The 17,292-nt window shown below is 42.6% G+C and overlaps 1 protein-coding gene across 1 annotated transcript in view; it reads left to right on the top strand.

Moving 5' to 3' along the window:
- The window catches only part of pdia5 (protein disulfide isomerase family A, member 5), a 71,176-nt gene that overhangs the window by 32,217 nt on the left and 21,667 nt on the right, over nucleotides 1-17,292 (top strand). The window contains exons 7-11 of the mRNA XM_084022582.1: nucleotides 490-550; nucleotides 2,313-2,380; nucleotides 4,464-4,555; nucleotides 10,438-10,509; nucleotides 13,851-13,987. Coding sequence (XP_083878708.1) covers nucleotides 490-550; nucleotides 2,313-2,380; nucleotides 4,464-4,555; nucleotides 10,438-10,509; nucleotides 13,851-13,987 — 430 coding nt within the window. The remainder of the gene's footprint in view (nucleotides 1-489; nucleotides 551-2,312; nucleotides 2,381-4,463; nucleotides 4,556-10,437; nucleotides 10,510-13,850; nucleotides 13,988-17,292) is intronic.

Genomic DNA, 17,292 nt, shown 5'->3' with positions numbered 1-17,292 from the left:
TCGTGCTACTTTTAGAATGGGGCTGCAGGCAAACAGGCGCTCGAGGGTGCCCTTTTGGCTATCACTGATATAAATGATTTATATTTCAATACAAGTTAAACCTTTTGGTAATGATTGCTTCTTCCGTCCACTCATGGGTAAAGTCAAAGTGATTGGCAGGGAGTTGGTTAAAACATATTTTGACACATTTAGCTGCAATAAAAAGGATTGAAGTGAGATGAACCGAGTGAAACTTTACCTGAGTAGATAAAACAGATGTTGACAAATGCATGATTTGTTGCCTGAAAAGGGTCATTCATAACTATAAAAATAATATGTTATTATTAGTAGTAGTAGTAGTATTGCCGTACTCTGCACTAATGTTTAAAATCGCTAAATGATCGTAACATTGCTTAATAAGTAGCTTGATAATATGGTATGTGATGCCTCTACTCTTGTATGTTATTATTAACACCATGCTAAGCATCTTCTTGCCTCCCTCTTTTCAAGGACTTCAGGAAGCTGCTGAAGAAAGAGGAGAGGCCGGTCCTCTTGATGTTCTACGCTCCCTGTGAGTCCTTTTCATCGTGTCAGTGTTCAGCAGCTCACAGTAACAGACAAGTGCTGCTCTCCTCGCTAGACTCTCTCAACTTAATGGGGATCGAAGTACAGAGAAACTGACAGAGAAACAGCTCATATTATTGTACAGGAAATATGAAGAATGTACCTTGTAAAAGGAGAGCATGTGTTATGTGGACTACATTGATAGACTGGGATGTCCTTGGCAGTACTACACTGCCATAATCAATACTGCAAACCTGGCACACTCAGCTCTGAACATACTGTATTATGTTTGTTTTCATTACTGATTAATCTCCCAGTAATTTTTTCAATCAATCCTTAAGTCTGTAAAATATGAGATATCACTTCTTACCTGAGCTCAAGGCAACATTTTACATTGTTTTGTTCTGCCAGAACACAAAAAGATTTAATCTGCAATAATAAACACAAAAAAGCTGCAAATCCTCAGAATTTAGGAACTGGAGATGTTGGAGATCCAATTAAGTGATTGGCCGGAGGACTCGGTCCTCGGTAGGATTTGACGCATTCTGTATATTGGAACAGTCCCTCGGTGGGAGTCGATGATGCAGCATCCTTGACATCCAGCCATTGAAGGAAACTTCCTTGACATTGAGAAACACCCATGGTTGGTACCGATAGATACTTAAAGGTATCTAGTTTCAAATTGTACCAGTAGCTACACTCCAGCTTTTAAAGGTCCCATATTATGAAAAACAGGTTTTCTCTGGTCTCTACACCCGTAAACTGGTCCTCCGTGAGCCTGCTAACTCCCAGGATGAGGAAAACAAGCGACTCCTGCATGGTCTCTGCAGCCCCCCCACTGGTACAATGCGGTCCTACAGGCTGTTCAGATTCAGCTCACGTTGTTACGTAACGAAGAGTCATTTGCATCGACCGAACTTCTCTTGATGATAGGAGATATTCGAGGTGAAGCTTGGTGTGTCCTGTACAGCAGTGAGATAGCTGTGTTTCACAATGTCGTCGCTCACAGCTAGACATGCAAATTGCTCTGTTGTTGGTTGTCAGTGGTTGTGTTTCATTTTTAATGACGATGTGCCGGCTACGGTCCGTGTTAGCTTGTATGTGTGTGCTAACCACTTCACATTGGACTGCTTCAGTAATGAGGGTCAGTACAAAGCTGGCTTTGCCTCGACACTGACCCTCGTAAAAGGATCTGTCCCAACCATACGGGCCCCAGCAACTTCACCTGAGACACATAGGCGAGCCATAGCGATACATCCACTGTAAACATTGGCGCATGCTGCCGCTAGCGTAAGCGGCATCGTCTCCATCTCTCTCCAAGTAGGCGATGACAGACGGAGCTCATTAGCATTTAAAGGTACAGACACAGAAACAGCCTGTTCTCAGGAGACCTCATTTGAGCAACTTTTAGACAGCTGAAATTCAGGACCATGGATGGGTTTGGGGCAATGCATATCAAATACAGTGTTGTTGGACCTCTGACAGCTATGTGGAATTGATGAAAAACAGTATAACCTTTAAAAGGTTCAAAACAAAACAGTTAATAATCTTGTCAAATACTTGATATGGTATTTTCCATGTGATGTGCTCAATTATAGTCAGTGGTTTTCAGTCAATCACGTCTTTCATAGCAGATAACACACTACAAGCTGCTATTGACAAAAAACCTAATTCCCCTGGAAGATGGTGAATTTTTTGTCAATGCTGTCAGAGCGTAGTTCCCATCGACTTCTCTCTAATACCACTTCTGTGTTGTATTCGTGTTGCAGGGTGCGGCGTCTGTAAGAGAATGCAGCCCGTCTTTCAGCAAGCAGCCACAGAGACCAAGGGAAGATACGTAAGTCTGCTGCCTGCACACTTGGTCAGCCGTTTTCGTTGCATCGACTGATCTGCAGCCAGTCCCCCTCTGATGTTTGCAGATTAGATGAGATGTGTAAACTCGGCAATCTGCAACATTACAGTCAGTCAGCGGGCTTCAATGAAAACCTTCCCTGGTTATAATTCCTGCAGAACTTCAACACCTCAGTGACCTTTGCACACCAACTTTTGATTGATCAGCATAATAACCCAGATGGCATTTAAAGGCAATTCAGAATCCCTGATCCCGTTCATGCTGGACTTGATTTATGCTTTATCTGTGTTTTGGTTTGCATCGACCCACCAGAGCAATAACAGTTCATTCAAAAGCCTGCCGGTCGTGCCTTGCAATAGGGCTGGGGACCATCTAGGATTTTGTCCAGGAACACAATAAAAAAACACTCACAATAAATTGATTGTGGTGAATTTCCATGATTGGGATAATCATAGATATGATCACAAGTGACTTGAAAAAGCTGTCTAGCTCTCCATCATTCTACACAAGTCAAATATAGAGCCTCATTTAAAAAGTGCAGGATCATGTAAAAAATCATTGAACTTTATAACATGAGATGTTTTTTTTTCTGTGCTTTTTCATGATTTTACTGCGTTATACGATTGTTCAGGTATGTAAACTGTGACTGTGTTTCATGTACTTAGTTTCCAGTAACAGTTGAGGGATAATGTCCTTCCAGCTGAGGTTTACAGCCCCGGTATAGATTAAATGTCAACTTCAACAGGAACAGTCTTTGTGTTTACCTCCTAACTTTCCCTTCCGCTCCTGTTTTCTTCTCTTCACGAGTCCTCTAAAGACCCTTGTGTTCAATTTGCAGACAAGCACTACCACAGTAGTAGGCAAACTGGGGAGGTTGTACAAGACATGTCTGGCCTCTGTGTCATGGACACTGAGGTTTTACATCTAGTCAGGATGAAATGACTGAAAACACTCACTCATTAGTGTGTTGTGTTGTTTGTAACATGCCTGTTCAGGTTTATTCACCGTTTGCTCTCAATGCCAATTTTCATCTGTACTTAGTTTTGTACACAAAAAAGAAATATCAAAGTTGTTGGTGCACAAACCCAAAACAATGTGGGTAACAGTAACTAATACACATGAATACAATTCTACGAGTGATGAGTCTTGGCTTTGTTACACATCCCTCATGATATTGTTATGTAGGCTACAGGAACCCTGCTGACTTAATTAGTGGGAGAAGTGACAAACAAAGTCATAAACAAAGCAGTGACTTTTGGCTCATAAGATGCACTAATGCAATCTGAAGGCATTGGTGAAGAGAGCTGCTTTTTATTGAGTTCATGTGTGAAAAGCTTGATTCGCTTGTGTACGTCGATGCAAACATACTGAGCACGATGACTGCTACTTTCTAGATGTTAGGGAGCTGATGTATGTTGACATCAGTCCAAAACTTTGCAGGCCCATTAGTGTGAAGCCATGGTACCATGGTAACGCATGACTGTATGTCAACAAGTCCGAGTATGAATTTCCCCTCGTTGATGGAAAGGAAACTTCCTTTTCTTTGGGGGAGGGGGGAGGAGGAGTCTCAGAGCAAGTCCATCCAATCGACCAGAAAAGTTCTCTTTAAACCTCACAATGAAATCTGTCATCACATCCGTGGTTTGTGCCGGGATGTATTTCTGGAGCGTCTGCGTTCAGCGCTGCATTGTGGGTTGAATGTCTCTAGGTTTCGGAGTATCGCGGCCTGCACTACTGTAAGAATTGAAGTCTTGCAAAATGGGTTTTTCTCTGGCTGGGCCACTCCAAGGTTGCTTCTGGGCCGCATGTGGCCCCCACGGGCCGCCATTTGAAAAGGCCCGTTTATACCGTGCACAACATTCATTGTACCTACTACGGTGTGCCACAGTGCAGTCTCTCTTCATACTTGGAGTAATCCATCACTTTATTTCACAGACTTCTGATGAGAACCAAACTGTTTTGATGTTTCATCTTGTCCTTTCTCTTTCTCGTCTCTGCCTTCACTTTTCCTCTACTCCCTGACAACCCACGTCTCATTTTGCCCTTTATTTGTTTCATTTCTTTTCAGGTTCTGGCGGGGATGAATGTGCACCCGGCTGAGTTTGACGGCCTCAAGCAGGAGTACAACGTCAAAGGCTACCCAACCTTCTGCTACTTTGAGTGAGTGGAGTCCTCTCATCCGTCTCACTTAAGGCTCGGCCCTCACTTCCAAGACTCGGAACATCAGAGCCGGGCCACTTCAAAGAGTCCAGGCCTCTTAACACCAACAGACATGATGGTGGCAGACAGACCAACAGTGGTGGTCCTTGAGGTTCAGAACTTGCTTTTACCAGGTGTGAAGGAGAAAGTTTCTGAAAAGCTTTGAGATCCTCTGGTATTCTCTTTGAACAAAGTAAACTCACAGGAGGGGGTCCAGACTCCACCTGGCTGTCACAGTCAGGGATCGCACAGGACAGGCACGTGGTGCATTATGATTGGCTGTGAAGTAGAAGTCCAAATAATGAGTTGATTCATGGATTAGTCAGTCAACCAAGAAATGATCGGCAACATTTTGTTGTGTCATAAAAAAGTAGAGATGTTCCAAAACCATTAATAGCAGTGATTTAAAAAAATATAAAGATATATATTATTTAGGTATGTATTTATATATTATCATCATTATTATTGATACTGATTTATTTTAAGCTGTATTCTACTAATCCTGTATGGATGTGAATTGGTTCCTTCAGGTTAAACATGAATAACAAACGGAGAAGAAATATCATAGACCTTTCATTTATCACCTATATGTTTGACAGTCAGTCGTAACTGAAATAAATGAATCTAAGAATAGATAACAGCTCCTTTAATATATATCAGGCCTATTCAACCGGAGGCCTGTAAGCCAACTCTAGCACACCAATCAAGTTTGAGTGGCCCGCTGATCAGTTCCGTCTACACACAAAAATGCAGCATGAAAAGAGGCTTTTGTACATCTATGATCCATACGCTGTAGATAGATATAGATATAGAAGCAGCAGGAAGAAAGGTAGAAATATACACTAATATACACCAATCTGAGTAATCTCAGTCAGCGTCTCTGCCTCTGTGTAGAGACACTGTGAACATGCATGCAGGAGTGACGGTGAGTTGCCATGGTTACATGCACGCTCTCTGTCTGGAAATAAGAAATTCTTGATGCGTACTTGGTTTTCATAGCACTCTCAATCTAGCTGATCATAGAGCAGGTGGTTGTTGCTCGACTTCATCCAAAAGTGTAGGTGCTAGAGTTGCAGGAAATATGTTTAGAATTACAAAATGTTTTCAGTATCATATATCATATCATATTTGGTGCACCATTTTAAAGCCTAAACAGGCTCCCAGGGCGAGGAGCAGAGATGCAGCTCTGAACAGAGAAGAGGAACAAGTGTCTTGAGACACTTCCATCATTGATTTTGTACGCTGTGATTGTTTTTCCCTGCCAATTGGGCAGGCTGTAGTGTGTGACATGTGTTGTTGTTATTCTTGTGTAGTGGAAATGAGCTAATAATATGGAATAACGTCTTATCAGATCAGTGCATAGACTTACCAATACCAATTCCTGATGTAGCAGAGGCATATCTGATGCTGGTATTGGTATCGGAACTTTCCCTCGTTTCCAGCACATGAGCTTTTTTGTCTCACGTGAAAGTTAACAGGATATCGTTACAGGATTGGTCAAACAAAACCTGGTGGCTGGTTATGAGTTTGTACTTAGCTGTCATTGGTTGTGATAGAAATGTGACTGGAAACTTCGCTGTTCAAACAAAGCAAGGGGCTGCTTTGTTCTTCAGGTAGCAGAGTGACGATAAAATACCATCCAGCAAGCTGATCCAATATGGCCAGTTTAAGACATACAACTGTGAGTTCACGAGGGCTGGGTCTTCTTGTGTCAGTAGTACCAATAGGGTACTGACATTAGATACCCATCATGTGAATGGAAGCTGTGCATGTGTCCCACAGGTTAGCTCATTACCGCAGCACTGCGGTTACCAGTGATAACACTGACCCAGAGGGGGGCGGGGCCACGTTGTAGTGAGAGCAATAGATGCTAGAATGTACCAACCAATGTAGTTTTGTGGCTACGGTGGTTACGGTTAGGATCGGTCGTAGGGCAGCTCACATGACTTACCTACGTTCGGTGGGAACATTCTAGCATCTATGCTTGTGTTGCACCACATTCTGTGACCCATCAGATCCTGTGATTGCAGAGGCCATTAATTTTAATCATTTTGAATGGCCTTTTTGTGAACTTTGTTTGGATACTCCTCTAGACTCTAATTTTGTAAGTATTTTTTTGTTAATGTATTCTTGTTGTCTCTTATAACAGATTTCCTCATAGACTTTAATGCAATCAGACTTCTTTCTGTAACCAGAGTGGCCCCCTGATGGCCAGCAGAGAAAATGACAGTTTAAGGCACTTCAGCTTCGGCTTCACCTTTCAGAACTGGAGGTTGCTGCCTGGTTCAAATACATATTTCAATTACATTTTATTTCATGTTTTCATATCATAACAAGTTATTTCAAGACACTTAACACATCAAGCAGGACTTAAACATGATCATGAGTGTCAATGAATTTTCCCAACATCACCAGCAGCGCTGGCAGAAACACCTTAACAGACTTTGACGCAGACATCTGCAGCAGACCAGGATCTCGGTTCCATCTACATTTGGTGTTCAGACACTAAAGCACAACATTTTGACCACTAGAAGATCATTACAGTGGGATTCATTCTGTCTTTAGTCTCAATATCAGAACTGTTCGCTCACTCAAATGTGATAAGTCTGTGCCTCGTGGACTGTTTCTGCCAGATCCCCCCTGCACCTCAGGAACCACGCTATGCTGCTGAAGTCCTTTGAAAACATTGGAGGAACTGCATTCTTTCACTCAGTGTTGTCTGACGACTCGCGAGCCTGCGTTTTTTACGAAGTAAAGGCTTTATATATACTGTGCCAAAGTTTTTCATCTTCAAGAACACCATAAGGGTGCCTGTGACATTGAGTTAGCATGCAGCCTCTGCCTTTCTTCTCGTTACTGTTGGTAGTCTGATCATTTCAGTTTACTGCTCAGCCCTAGTGCGTAAGACACATATACATTACACTAACACAGTAGGGGCTTAGTGGGTGACTGATGGTGTTTGTTAATGCAGACCCCCCCCCAGTCAGAGCATCTCTGCACCATCCTCATATTTACAGCGTTGTTAGCTGCGTGCTCTGTTCTCCAGCGCTTCTTATTCCTCCTGTGCCAGCTTTATCATCCCCATTTCCACATTAAACACTCTCCTTCCCGTCTGGCCTTTTAATTAGACCGGGACTGATTAAGTGCCTCTGTGGTTAGTCAGTGTGTGTGTGTGTGTGTGTGTTGTCCTCTTCCTGCACGTGTGCACTTCTTTCTTGTGTGTGCAGTTGCACGCTCCCGTCCCATGCACTCATGTGTGTCTGAGCCAGTCCGTTAGTGAGAGCATTAGTGTCAGCGCAGGGCAAGCTAACGACCATCCGAGCCCATTGGCTTCAGTAATGAGCCCCTCACTGATAAACAGCAGCTAATCACTGCGGGGTAAATCAGCATCAACACCGCTGGAGTTATCTCGCCGTTGCACCCGCAGCCTGTAAGACCAAGTGTTCAAGGTCTTTTACCTTTTCAGTCGTGCAGATTTAATAAGCTTACTACCCAATACCTCAACTTTCTATCAAGCCAACAGTAAGCCATTTCTGCTCCTTGCTGTGTCCTTTGCCCGAGGAAAATGTCAATTTGACATTTCCTTAACTTGATTTGAGTGTATTTTACAGCAGCAGAGATAAAGCAAGCGGATATAGAGTTGGTCATAAATCTCACTGATTGAATTCCAAGCAGCCACTCTCCGCCACGGCAGGCAGTTCACTTAAAATGCAAGTTTTAAGCTGCAAATCCAGTGTGTGTAATCGTGTATCACCTTTAATAGTGTCCGCTCTGCGTGTTGGGAGCTGTGTCCACCGCGTCACCACCCTCTGTGTTTGCAGAATCTGGCTGCCCAAAGCCGGCTTCTTATTGACACTGATCCTTCAGCCCCGGGCTGAGCCAACGCTGTCCTGCCTGCGTTTAGTCCCAGCCAACAGCAGAGTAGATACACTCATTGCTATGAAGGAAATCTGCTTACGGTTTGAATGTTTTCAGGGCTCAGGAGATGCATCCAGCTCATTTCAAATGCATTACAGCGAGTCAGTTATTATATGCGAACATACAAAAAACAAGGGAAAGATATGATCATTGTTGAACTTTTCATCAAAGCCTTTTGTCAGCTCCCGTCTGCTTTGAGCTGTTCTGTTCCATTTGACTTGGATCCTGTCTTCTTCCAAGAAATGTAACTACACGTTGTGGCAACGTTGAGCGCAACAGCTGATCCGCTTGGTTGCATCACTTCCTGTGAAGCACCGAAACAGAAATCAGTCGGTTCAACGGTCGTACACACCATGTCGACCTTCCCTCTTTTCTGCACTGCAGTCATTTCAGTGAAAGTAACCATCATTCAACATTTATTAGCTCCAAATCCAGTATGATCGGAAAGACCTGAAGATTCTCCGTTCACAACAATGCTTCTCCGCTGAAGATTATCTGATGAAAATAAAATGTGTTGTCAAAGTTATTGTTGGAACTGTAATGGTATTATGAAGTACTCATCGGTATTCTATTTCAGCAAGTACTTAAATGTAAGGCCAACAAAGTAAATATTTCCTATAGGTAGGTAGCCTAGCATAAACATTTCCAGAAGGAACCATAAATGTAATACATTCATGATCAGAGAACAAGTGGAAAAAGCAAAAAAAAAAGCAGAGCCATAATAATGAACTCCTGATCCGGACTCCTGATGAGTCGGGGGATAGTGTCCTGGGGGATCTCCTCCCAGACCTGGAACAGGACATCGGTGAGCTCCAGGACAGTCTGTGGTGGAACTTGGTGGGTTGGATGCACCGATTCATTATGTCATTTCATCCCGCTACCTAACAGCTGTCAGGGTACCGTTAGTTATGACATGGAGGTCTGTGATCCTCCAAGGATGTGCCTCCCGAGACCATCACTGACCCACAACCAAACTAGCAGAACCCAGAACTAGAGAAGAACCGGTCAGGAAGGCCTCCACATCAGAACCTTCCCTTGATGGAGGTGGTTTTGTATTTCCTCCATTAAACCTGTTGTCTCTTTTATTTACACCAAAGCAGCTCAAACTGATTCACCATCACTTGAGTTTCCTAAATGAATCGTGTGTTTGAGCAGTGTATTAATCAGCCTTTACTCCGTTTCTTCACTGTAACTTCTGCAGGAAGTGATAAGGAATCAGTACTACTTTCAGTTTTTCATACTTGATCAAGTATGAAAAACTGAAAGTTGTAACTGCATCCCTGCTCAGATTAGTAGGCTTGATCTTTATGTTTGATTTAAATCAGTGCTTTATTAAATGCATTCTAGATGATTAACTTGGTTGAGACTACAGGATAGTGTCGATGGTCAGGTCAGGTGATTAGAGTCTTACGGTCTTGTCATGACTTGGCTGAGAGACATGAAGACTATTTTGTCTTTCTTCACTGTGTTGTGATAGCCCCTCAAGGAAACATTAAATAAGCAGGGCTGTTGTTGCCATAGTTACAGAAACCTTTCACAACATCGTTCCTGTTTCTCTTCACCATTGTTAACTGTTGTTTACTCTGCACTCCTTTTGGTCAAAGTGACGGCCATGACGGAACAAAGAGATCAAACATGCTAGACTTCCTGTCAGGATGTGGTGCCCCAGACATCGGTCATCAGCTACCATGAAACTAGACATTCTTATTTCATTTTATTGAGATAATCATAAACAGCTCTGTGTTTACAGTACCAGACAGTGAGTATAATACTCAGAAACATCGTTGGTGGGATATTCCCACTGAATATGTTGTATGTTGTAGAAATATAGAGTGTTTTTTTCTAAATTGTTTTATATCAAACATCATGTAGCCTGTGGCTTTAAAAGTCAGTGGTTGGTGTAAAGGTGCTCTGTTGTCTTCCAGGAAGGGGAAGTTCCTCTACCACTATGAAAACTATGGAGCCACAGCCAAGGAAATGGCGGACTGGATGAAGAAGTGAGTACAGTCTTCATCACTTCAGCCTGTAAAGATGCATGTAGACTTGTTAAAGCAATAGTTGTGAAGTGTGGTTGTATGTTTCCAAACACAAACATATCACGACCTCTGTTTATTTATATCTCTCTCCTCCCTCTCGCTTTATCTTTCACTTTCTTTGTTCCTATTCTTCTTCCCTGTTTCCAATTTAATTTTCTTATTAATATTAATAGTTTTGTCATCCAGGTCATGGCTTTCCTGGAAAGCTTAGTAATAATACTATATTAATTTTAATTATTAAGACTCAATACTGTTTGTTTATTCTTCTTAGTCTATTTTCATATTTTCTTTTCCTTTTCTTATTTTCTAGTTATTGCCTTTCTATGTACTATGCCCATACTGTCTATATTTATGCTCTACCTGGTGAATAAAGGGGAAATATGAGTGTGGTTGATTGATGTTCTCCTCCATAGTCAGTGTAATATGAGGCTTAAGACATCTATGCTCTCTTCAAACCACCTGACTATTGATAAAAACAGTAATTTACTGGTTTCTGGTTGCTTTGAAGAGCGTCTAGATAATGGCTTCTATTCCCTGTCAGAAAGGTAAAGAAATGAAATTATTAAAACTGTTCTCTTATCTCTTGAACTGTTATTGACTCTTGTAGGTGCCTTAGATGTGTCCTCTGCAGTTCATAGCTCTGCTCCTGTCCTCCTGTCTGTTTCTAGCTAAAACCTGACTATAGAGAATGACCTCATACAACCAACCACACTACTAAACATCACACCTCTCCCTTTGAGATGCAGACAGAAGATACTTGTGTCTGCAGCTGTTTTAGCTGATATAAAGGACGGAGCGCCCAAACTGCTTTCTGCCTTCTGTCTCATGCAATAAGTGAACTGCTTTAATCTGTCCGGCATCACCTTTTCCTTCTACCGTGGTCTTCCTCACACCTTTTCCTGTCTCTCCTCACGTTGCCACGGCGCCATCAATCTACACCTGCTCTGTCTCATTTTCCTTTCTCACCTCGCCTCACGCTCTCTGCCCGTAACCCCCCTGTCTCTTGCCACGGCACACTTCTCTGTCCTCCTTTTATTTTATTTTTTGGTCCGTCTCCTCTTTCCGTTTGTGTTAAGGGGCTGGGTGGAGCGGGCTGCAACCAGAGGGCAGCGAGTCAGGTTTTGACAGGAAACGTAGCGAGACAGGCAGAGGATGTATTCTAGCTGCACTCTGTGTAACCCAGAGGCGTAACAACTCCCCGCCCAGACCTAAACCTTTACTGCTCTGCTTATGCACAGCCCAGCAGGCTCACCGACAGCCAGTCAAACTGACACATCACTTCCCCTACGGTGCCGGCTGTGGCTCAGGGCTGGAGATAGTTGTCCTCCAATCGGAAGATCGGTTCCATTCCCAGCTCCTCCAGTCTGCAATGCCGAAGTGTCCTTGGGCAAGATACTGAACCCCAAATTGCCCCTGAAGGCTGTGCCATTGGTGTGTTAATATGTGTGAATGAGTTGGATTAGGTTAGACCCTGATGGGCAGGCAGCTCTACTTTAGTGTAAAGCACCTTGAGTGGTAGAGAAGACCAGAATTAAGATACATTTGAAACTCATTTCTATTGAGGGATAATTCTGACTAGAACTACATCTAAACGCTGTCAAACAGAGTTTAACAAGTAAACATTTTATGGGTTTTCTCCCCCTATGTCTGGCTCAAACCCAAAATGATTTTACATGAATGGACATTCATGTGCTGTGCATGAATATGATCCATATGTGAGGAGGATGCCTCCTGCACGCCTCAGCACAGCTGTGATCCGACGGTCCTGTCAGAGCCTTTATTCACCTGGAGGTGCACTAGATGAGGAAGACTTCTTGCAATAAGCATTGTTGGAATGTTTTCAGGATAGTTAATGTTGTGTAACTCTCCAAGCCTCAGATTTGTTATCTCCTCTGCCCTGGTTTTCACCCCTACTTCACCTCCCAGGTTTTGATTAGTTCCTCTTATGTTTAGATTCAGCTGTCTCTGTTTTTTATTCCTCTCGCGGTTTTCCAGATTAAATCATTACCCTTTGCTCTCTGCACTGACAGGATTTCTTTCTTTTTTTTTGACAACGGGAGCAATAGAGATCAGATTCCAAGCGTTGCTCTAGAGTTTTTAAAATAATGAAGTCCCTTGCTTTTACATTCCACATCTCTTGACATTTACTTGTTACACCAATTCAAACCAATTTTTCTTCTCCACACACAATGATGCATCGATGATAGAGTTAATAACCATAAATGAACAACATTCTCAGTAGGCTATTTTATATACACCAAATGATCAACCTCGGCAATCTCTGATTGGCACTTCTAAGCATCCTTTAGTGAGACCATCGATCAAGCTATTTAGAACGGATATCAGCTGATTGGCGGCTGCACCCATAACCAGAACAAAACGGACAATAAATCAAACTCAATGAAGCAAACTCACCATAGCTAATCATTAGCTGATCAATGCAACATCTAATAACAGTCAATAGTCAGTGAAGGCGTCCAGATATTGTTTGTGATTTTGGCCGACCACATGTGACAGCGCTACTACAGAACTGTTCCTTTCTGACACCCGTTTGACTCCGTTCACAAAATACGTCATCGCTGTTTACAAACACAAATGTCTATATGAGGAAAGTCTCTCCTGGAGGTGAATCCGGCACTTGACGGGAAGCCAATGCAAAGGAACTAAAGTGGGTGTGACGTGAGATTCAGCTTCACAGCAGCGTTATGTAAGGAGTCCTGCTCGTGTTTGGGAACGACGCCACGAGAGTGTAAGTGCACACAGAAGTAGAGGTAGAAGAGTCGGTATCTTAGGGATCATATCTGTCCTCTGCTGCAGGGACTGGTGCGGTTGTGTAGAGGCAGTCCAGGACACAACTGCACCTTGTGTTGCAGAAGAGCAACCAAATCTAATAAGACCTCAGTGTAGCTCCAGTCCCTGATAAACCCTGATCCGGAGCTCTGCAAGTATCAGAGAGATGTATATTAGACCCATTCTAGTGTCTGGAGGAGATGGTGCACACTTCTAGAGGTTTTTAAAAAAAGTTATCCAGTTTCATGCAGCATCAGCATGTTGGCTCAGGTCAGGGTCTGTTATGATGAAACCAAATCACTTGCATGCTTGTTTGTATCTGTCCAGTCCACTCGTTCTGGGCTGCGTCATCAGGGCGGGGCCGCCTCAGTCCAGATGTGTGTGTGTGCGTGTGCGCGCTACAGCTGTGTCTGATTTCTCGTCCACACACTTTATACGCCAACTGGAATGTGTCTGCTTTTTAAAACGTCCCTCACTTCTGTTGCCCTTGCGGTTTTCTCTTCCTGTTTCAGCCCTCAGCCCCCCCAGCCAAAGACCCCCGAGGTGCTGTGGACAGAGACGGACTCTGCGGTCTTCCACCTGACCGATGAGACCTTTGACAGCTTCCTGGAGGAACATCCTGCAGCCCTGATCATGTTCTACGCCCCCTGTGAGTAGGAAGGCTAACTGGAAACGGCCAGTCATTTTGAAAATGAACATCAAAAGTACCCAGAGATCATTTCTTTCAACTGCTGTACTTTCTTTTCAACCGAAGAAAAGATTTTGCATTTAGTGTTGCACAGTAAACCAGAAAGGTATCAGAGTACGATCGCCTACCCGGTCAGTTTTACTGGTACTTTAGGTAATGGTCACGTTTCAGCGTCCGCATCCCTCTGTGGCTGCATTCAAAGACTGAATGCGTCACAGTGGCTGGATCCTTCATGGCCCAACGTATCCCCAGATTCATTGGGTGCTGGTGAATTTAATCAACATAGATCAGCAGTGGGAGATGCTGCAGAATACACTGCAATATATCATAAGCAAATCCTTCATCATAATATCAAATAAAAAGAATCAGAGTTGGAAGTAATATGAAAGTGGTACACGAGCTGCTCGCTGGCTGCTCAGTCCTGATCAGAGCTTCTGTATTTGCAGAACTCCTTTCCAAAAAACAAGGAAGTAACAACGAGGCTAATTACCGACCAAATGGTCCGATAAAATGAGATTTACCATCTCTTCTGAATCTCCTCTCATTCATCCAACACGTCATCTACTAAAGAGCACTTTTTAAAGTATTAGTTTACTATGTTTTTCAGTAACGTGACGTGGACGGAAAGTAAATAAACACCAATACATTTACATTAAGGAGCAAGTTCTCACAATTTGGAAACTGAAACCAAATGTTTAGCATGTTATATGTTTAATCATTTGTTAATTAGCAAAATCTTGTTCTATTTGTTTCCAGGCACCAACTAATGAGCAACACATCTAGGTGTTGAGGTGAAAATAAGGCTGTGGTCGTCTCTCCCACAATGCATTAGTCCATCTCCCCCTAATCTGTCTGTGGCACTCAGCCCAGTGGTTCTGGTCTCAAATAGCTGAATAGCTGAACACTGAAGCTTTTAGCACTTTAGTTGGGGACGATTTCCAGCTGCAGCTTTGTTGTTGTTTGTGTTCCAGCAGCAGGACGGTGTTTGTGTGATTGTTGTGCATGTTCATCATAACCACAACAATGGAGCTCTTTGGCACCATACTTATACCAGGGTTGGTACGGGTGCTGGAAATCCTTGAAAACACTTGAATTTTAGTGTGGTGTTTTCAAGGTTTGAAAAGTGCTTGGATTTAGAATAAAGTGCTTGAAAGTGCTTGAAATGTATGTTCTATGTGATGACATGATAGAACACAGAGAAAAGAAGATCTCCATATTTGAGGGACTGAAAACAGCAGATTTCTGTCATTTCTTTATGAAAAATGACTTTTGATGATGAACAGATGATGAAAATAGTTGGTGATTATATTTCTGTGGATCTGTTAGTAGAATTAGTTTTCCTTTCATTTGTGGTCCTTCTGTAAAAAGCTGTCTCCAAACATCATGTTGGTTGTTTAGAGGACAATAACATCTCATTTAATGTGATGAACAAGTGACATAATAAGTAGACTGAATACTGACCATTGGATTGGATACAAATATGGAGTTTACTACAGCTGGAAGGTGCTGGAAAAGCATGAAATGCACCTTGAAAAGCTTGAAATGTGCTTGAATGTGACTTTGGAAAAGGTGTAGGAACCTTGTTATACATACTTTGCTAGCTTTGGTCTTCTCAGTGAACGTATTGACAATAAACCAGGAGAGTATTGCTGTCCTTTAACCAGCCCTTCCTCAGCCTCAGAATGACAGTCCAACTAGTAAAATATGTGCAGCAGTGTGTCGGAGGAACTTTGCATTCCTTCCCGCTGTGTAAAACATTGTCTTGCAGATTCTCTGGGGCTGAACTCTTATTTAGTCACACAAATAAAATCTCTGTTTCACTGTCATGCTCCGCATTAACAGACTGGAAAAGAAAAACCAACCCTGGGACAAGCTGGCTGCAGTAACCCTAGCTTTTTATATCAAACATCATCTCCTCCTCGCAGCAGAGTGCTTCATGGCTGCCATATGCTTCACATAAGCCTGCTAGTCCATTTTTATTCACGCACCATACTGCCGTTGTTACGCACACGTTTTTTAACATGCCAGCTTTTGTCATCGTGTTTTCTTCTAGTCCCAGAATGCTTTGCTTTGGTTCAGTCGTCCTGCGTGTTAGCTGTTAGATGTGAAATCATGCAAATGTATTCACCCTGTTTAGTAACGCATTCGGAGTGCCACAACTTCACGACGCCATCTATTTTTAAACCTTTCATTCTTTTTTTTCTCCTCTTTATTCACGACTACATCACCTCCACCTACGATTCACCTCCTCATTCTGCTGCTCGCTTCCCCCCCGTGCTCCTCTCACTCTGTAGAAATGCATGCATCAATAAGATGAGGGTCCTCTTCCCATACCTTTCACCATAATGATGATTCATTGTTTTTCACAATTTCATCACATACTGCAGAGTTTTCATACCCCCGGGTTGCCGGGAGCGCTGCACTCCACCCAGAGGGCAAACACTCTCCAGCTGTTAAAGTGATTAAAAAAAGAAAGTCCTCCTGAACCCTCTCACACTGCAGCATCCACTATCTCATTATTCACTGCGGAAAACGCACCATAGTTCAACTAACTCCTGGCAAAATGTCCCGGCGTTGTAAACATGATCCTCCGAGTAGGAAGAGCCAAGTGACATCACTTCATTTTTCAAGTTAGTCTGTTTGGAATGTAAATACAGCTGTTACATAAGAACCCCAGACCGGGACTGGTCGAGGACTGCATGTGTAGCTTTGCTTTTATACACATGTAACATGTAAGTGGAGGGATGAGTGTGATGTTTAGTAGTTGGTTGGTTGTATGAGGTTCTTCTCCAGTAGAGACAGACGGACCAGCACAGAGCTATGAACTGCTGTGGACACATTTTAGACACATAAACAATCAGTTGAAGTTAATGCTATATATTTATTTTTTTATATGTATATTATGTATATTTTATTTATTCTTTTAACAACACTAACTGATGGAGGTGGCGGTAGACCAGCAGCTCCTGTGTTCTGAGAGGTCAAATAACAAAATGTTCATCTTTACTGAAAGCACAAACATCTGTTTGACTTTTCTTGATCCCTCATAAGAAATAAAACCAACTTACAGTAAATGTGAAGTTCCTCAAAAAGAGGAACCGACAGTCACACAGCAGCATTGCTGGGTTAATTGTAACATAAGAATATGCTTTATTAATCCAACAGTGAGGAAATTTACATTATATGTTCTCTTATATCACTGTTTCACAGACACTTAACATTATCAAGCTAACTTACAGGAAAGATTCTTCTATCATAATAGTGAT

The sequence above is a fragment of the Eutrigla gurnardus genome (genome assembly GCF_963514095.1).
Source record: "Eutrigla gurnardus genome assembly, chromosome: 12".
In the NCBI taxonomy this organism is placed as follows: Eukaryota; Metazoa; Chordata; class Actinopteri; order Perciformes; family Triglidae; genus Eutrigla; species Eutrigla gurnardus.
The sequence above is the reverse complement of the archived record's forward strand: the minus strand, read 5'-3'. Positions and strand labels throughout refer to the sequence as shown.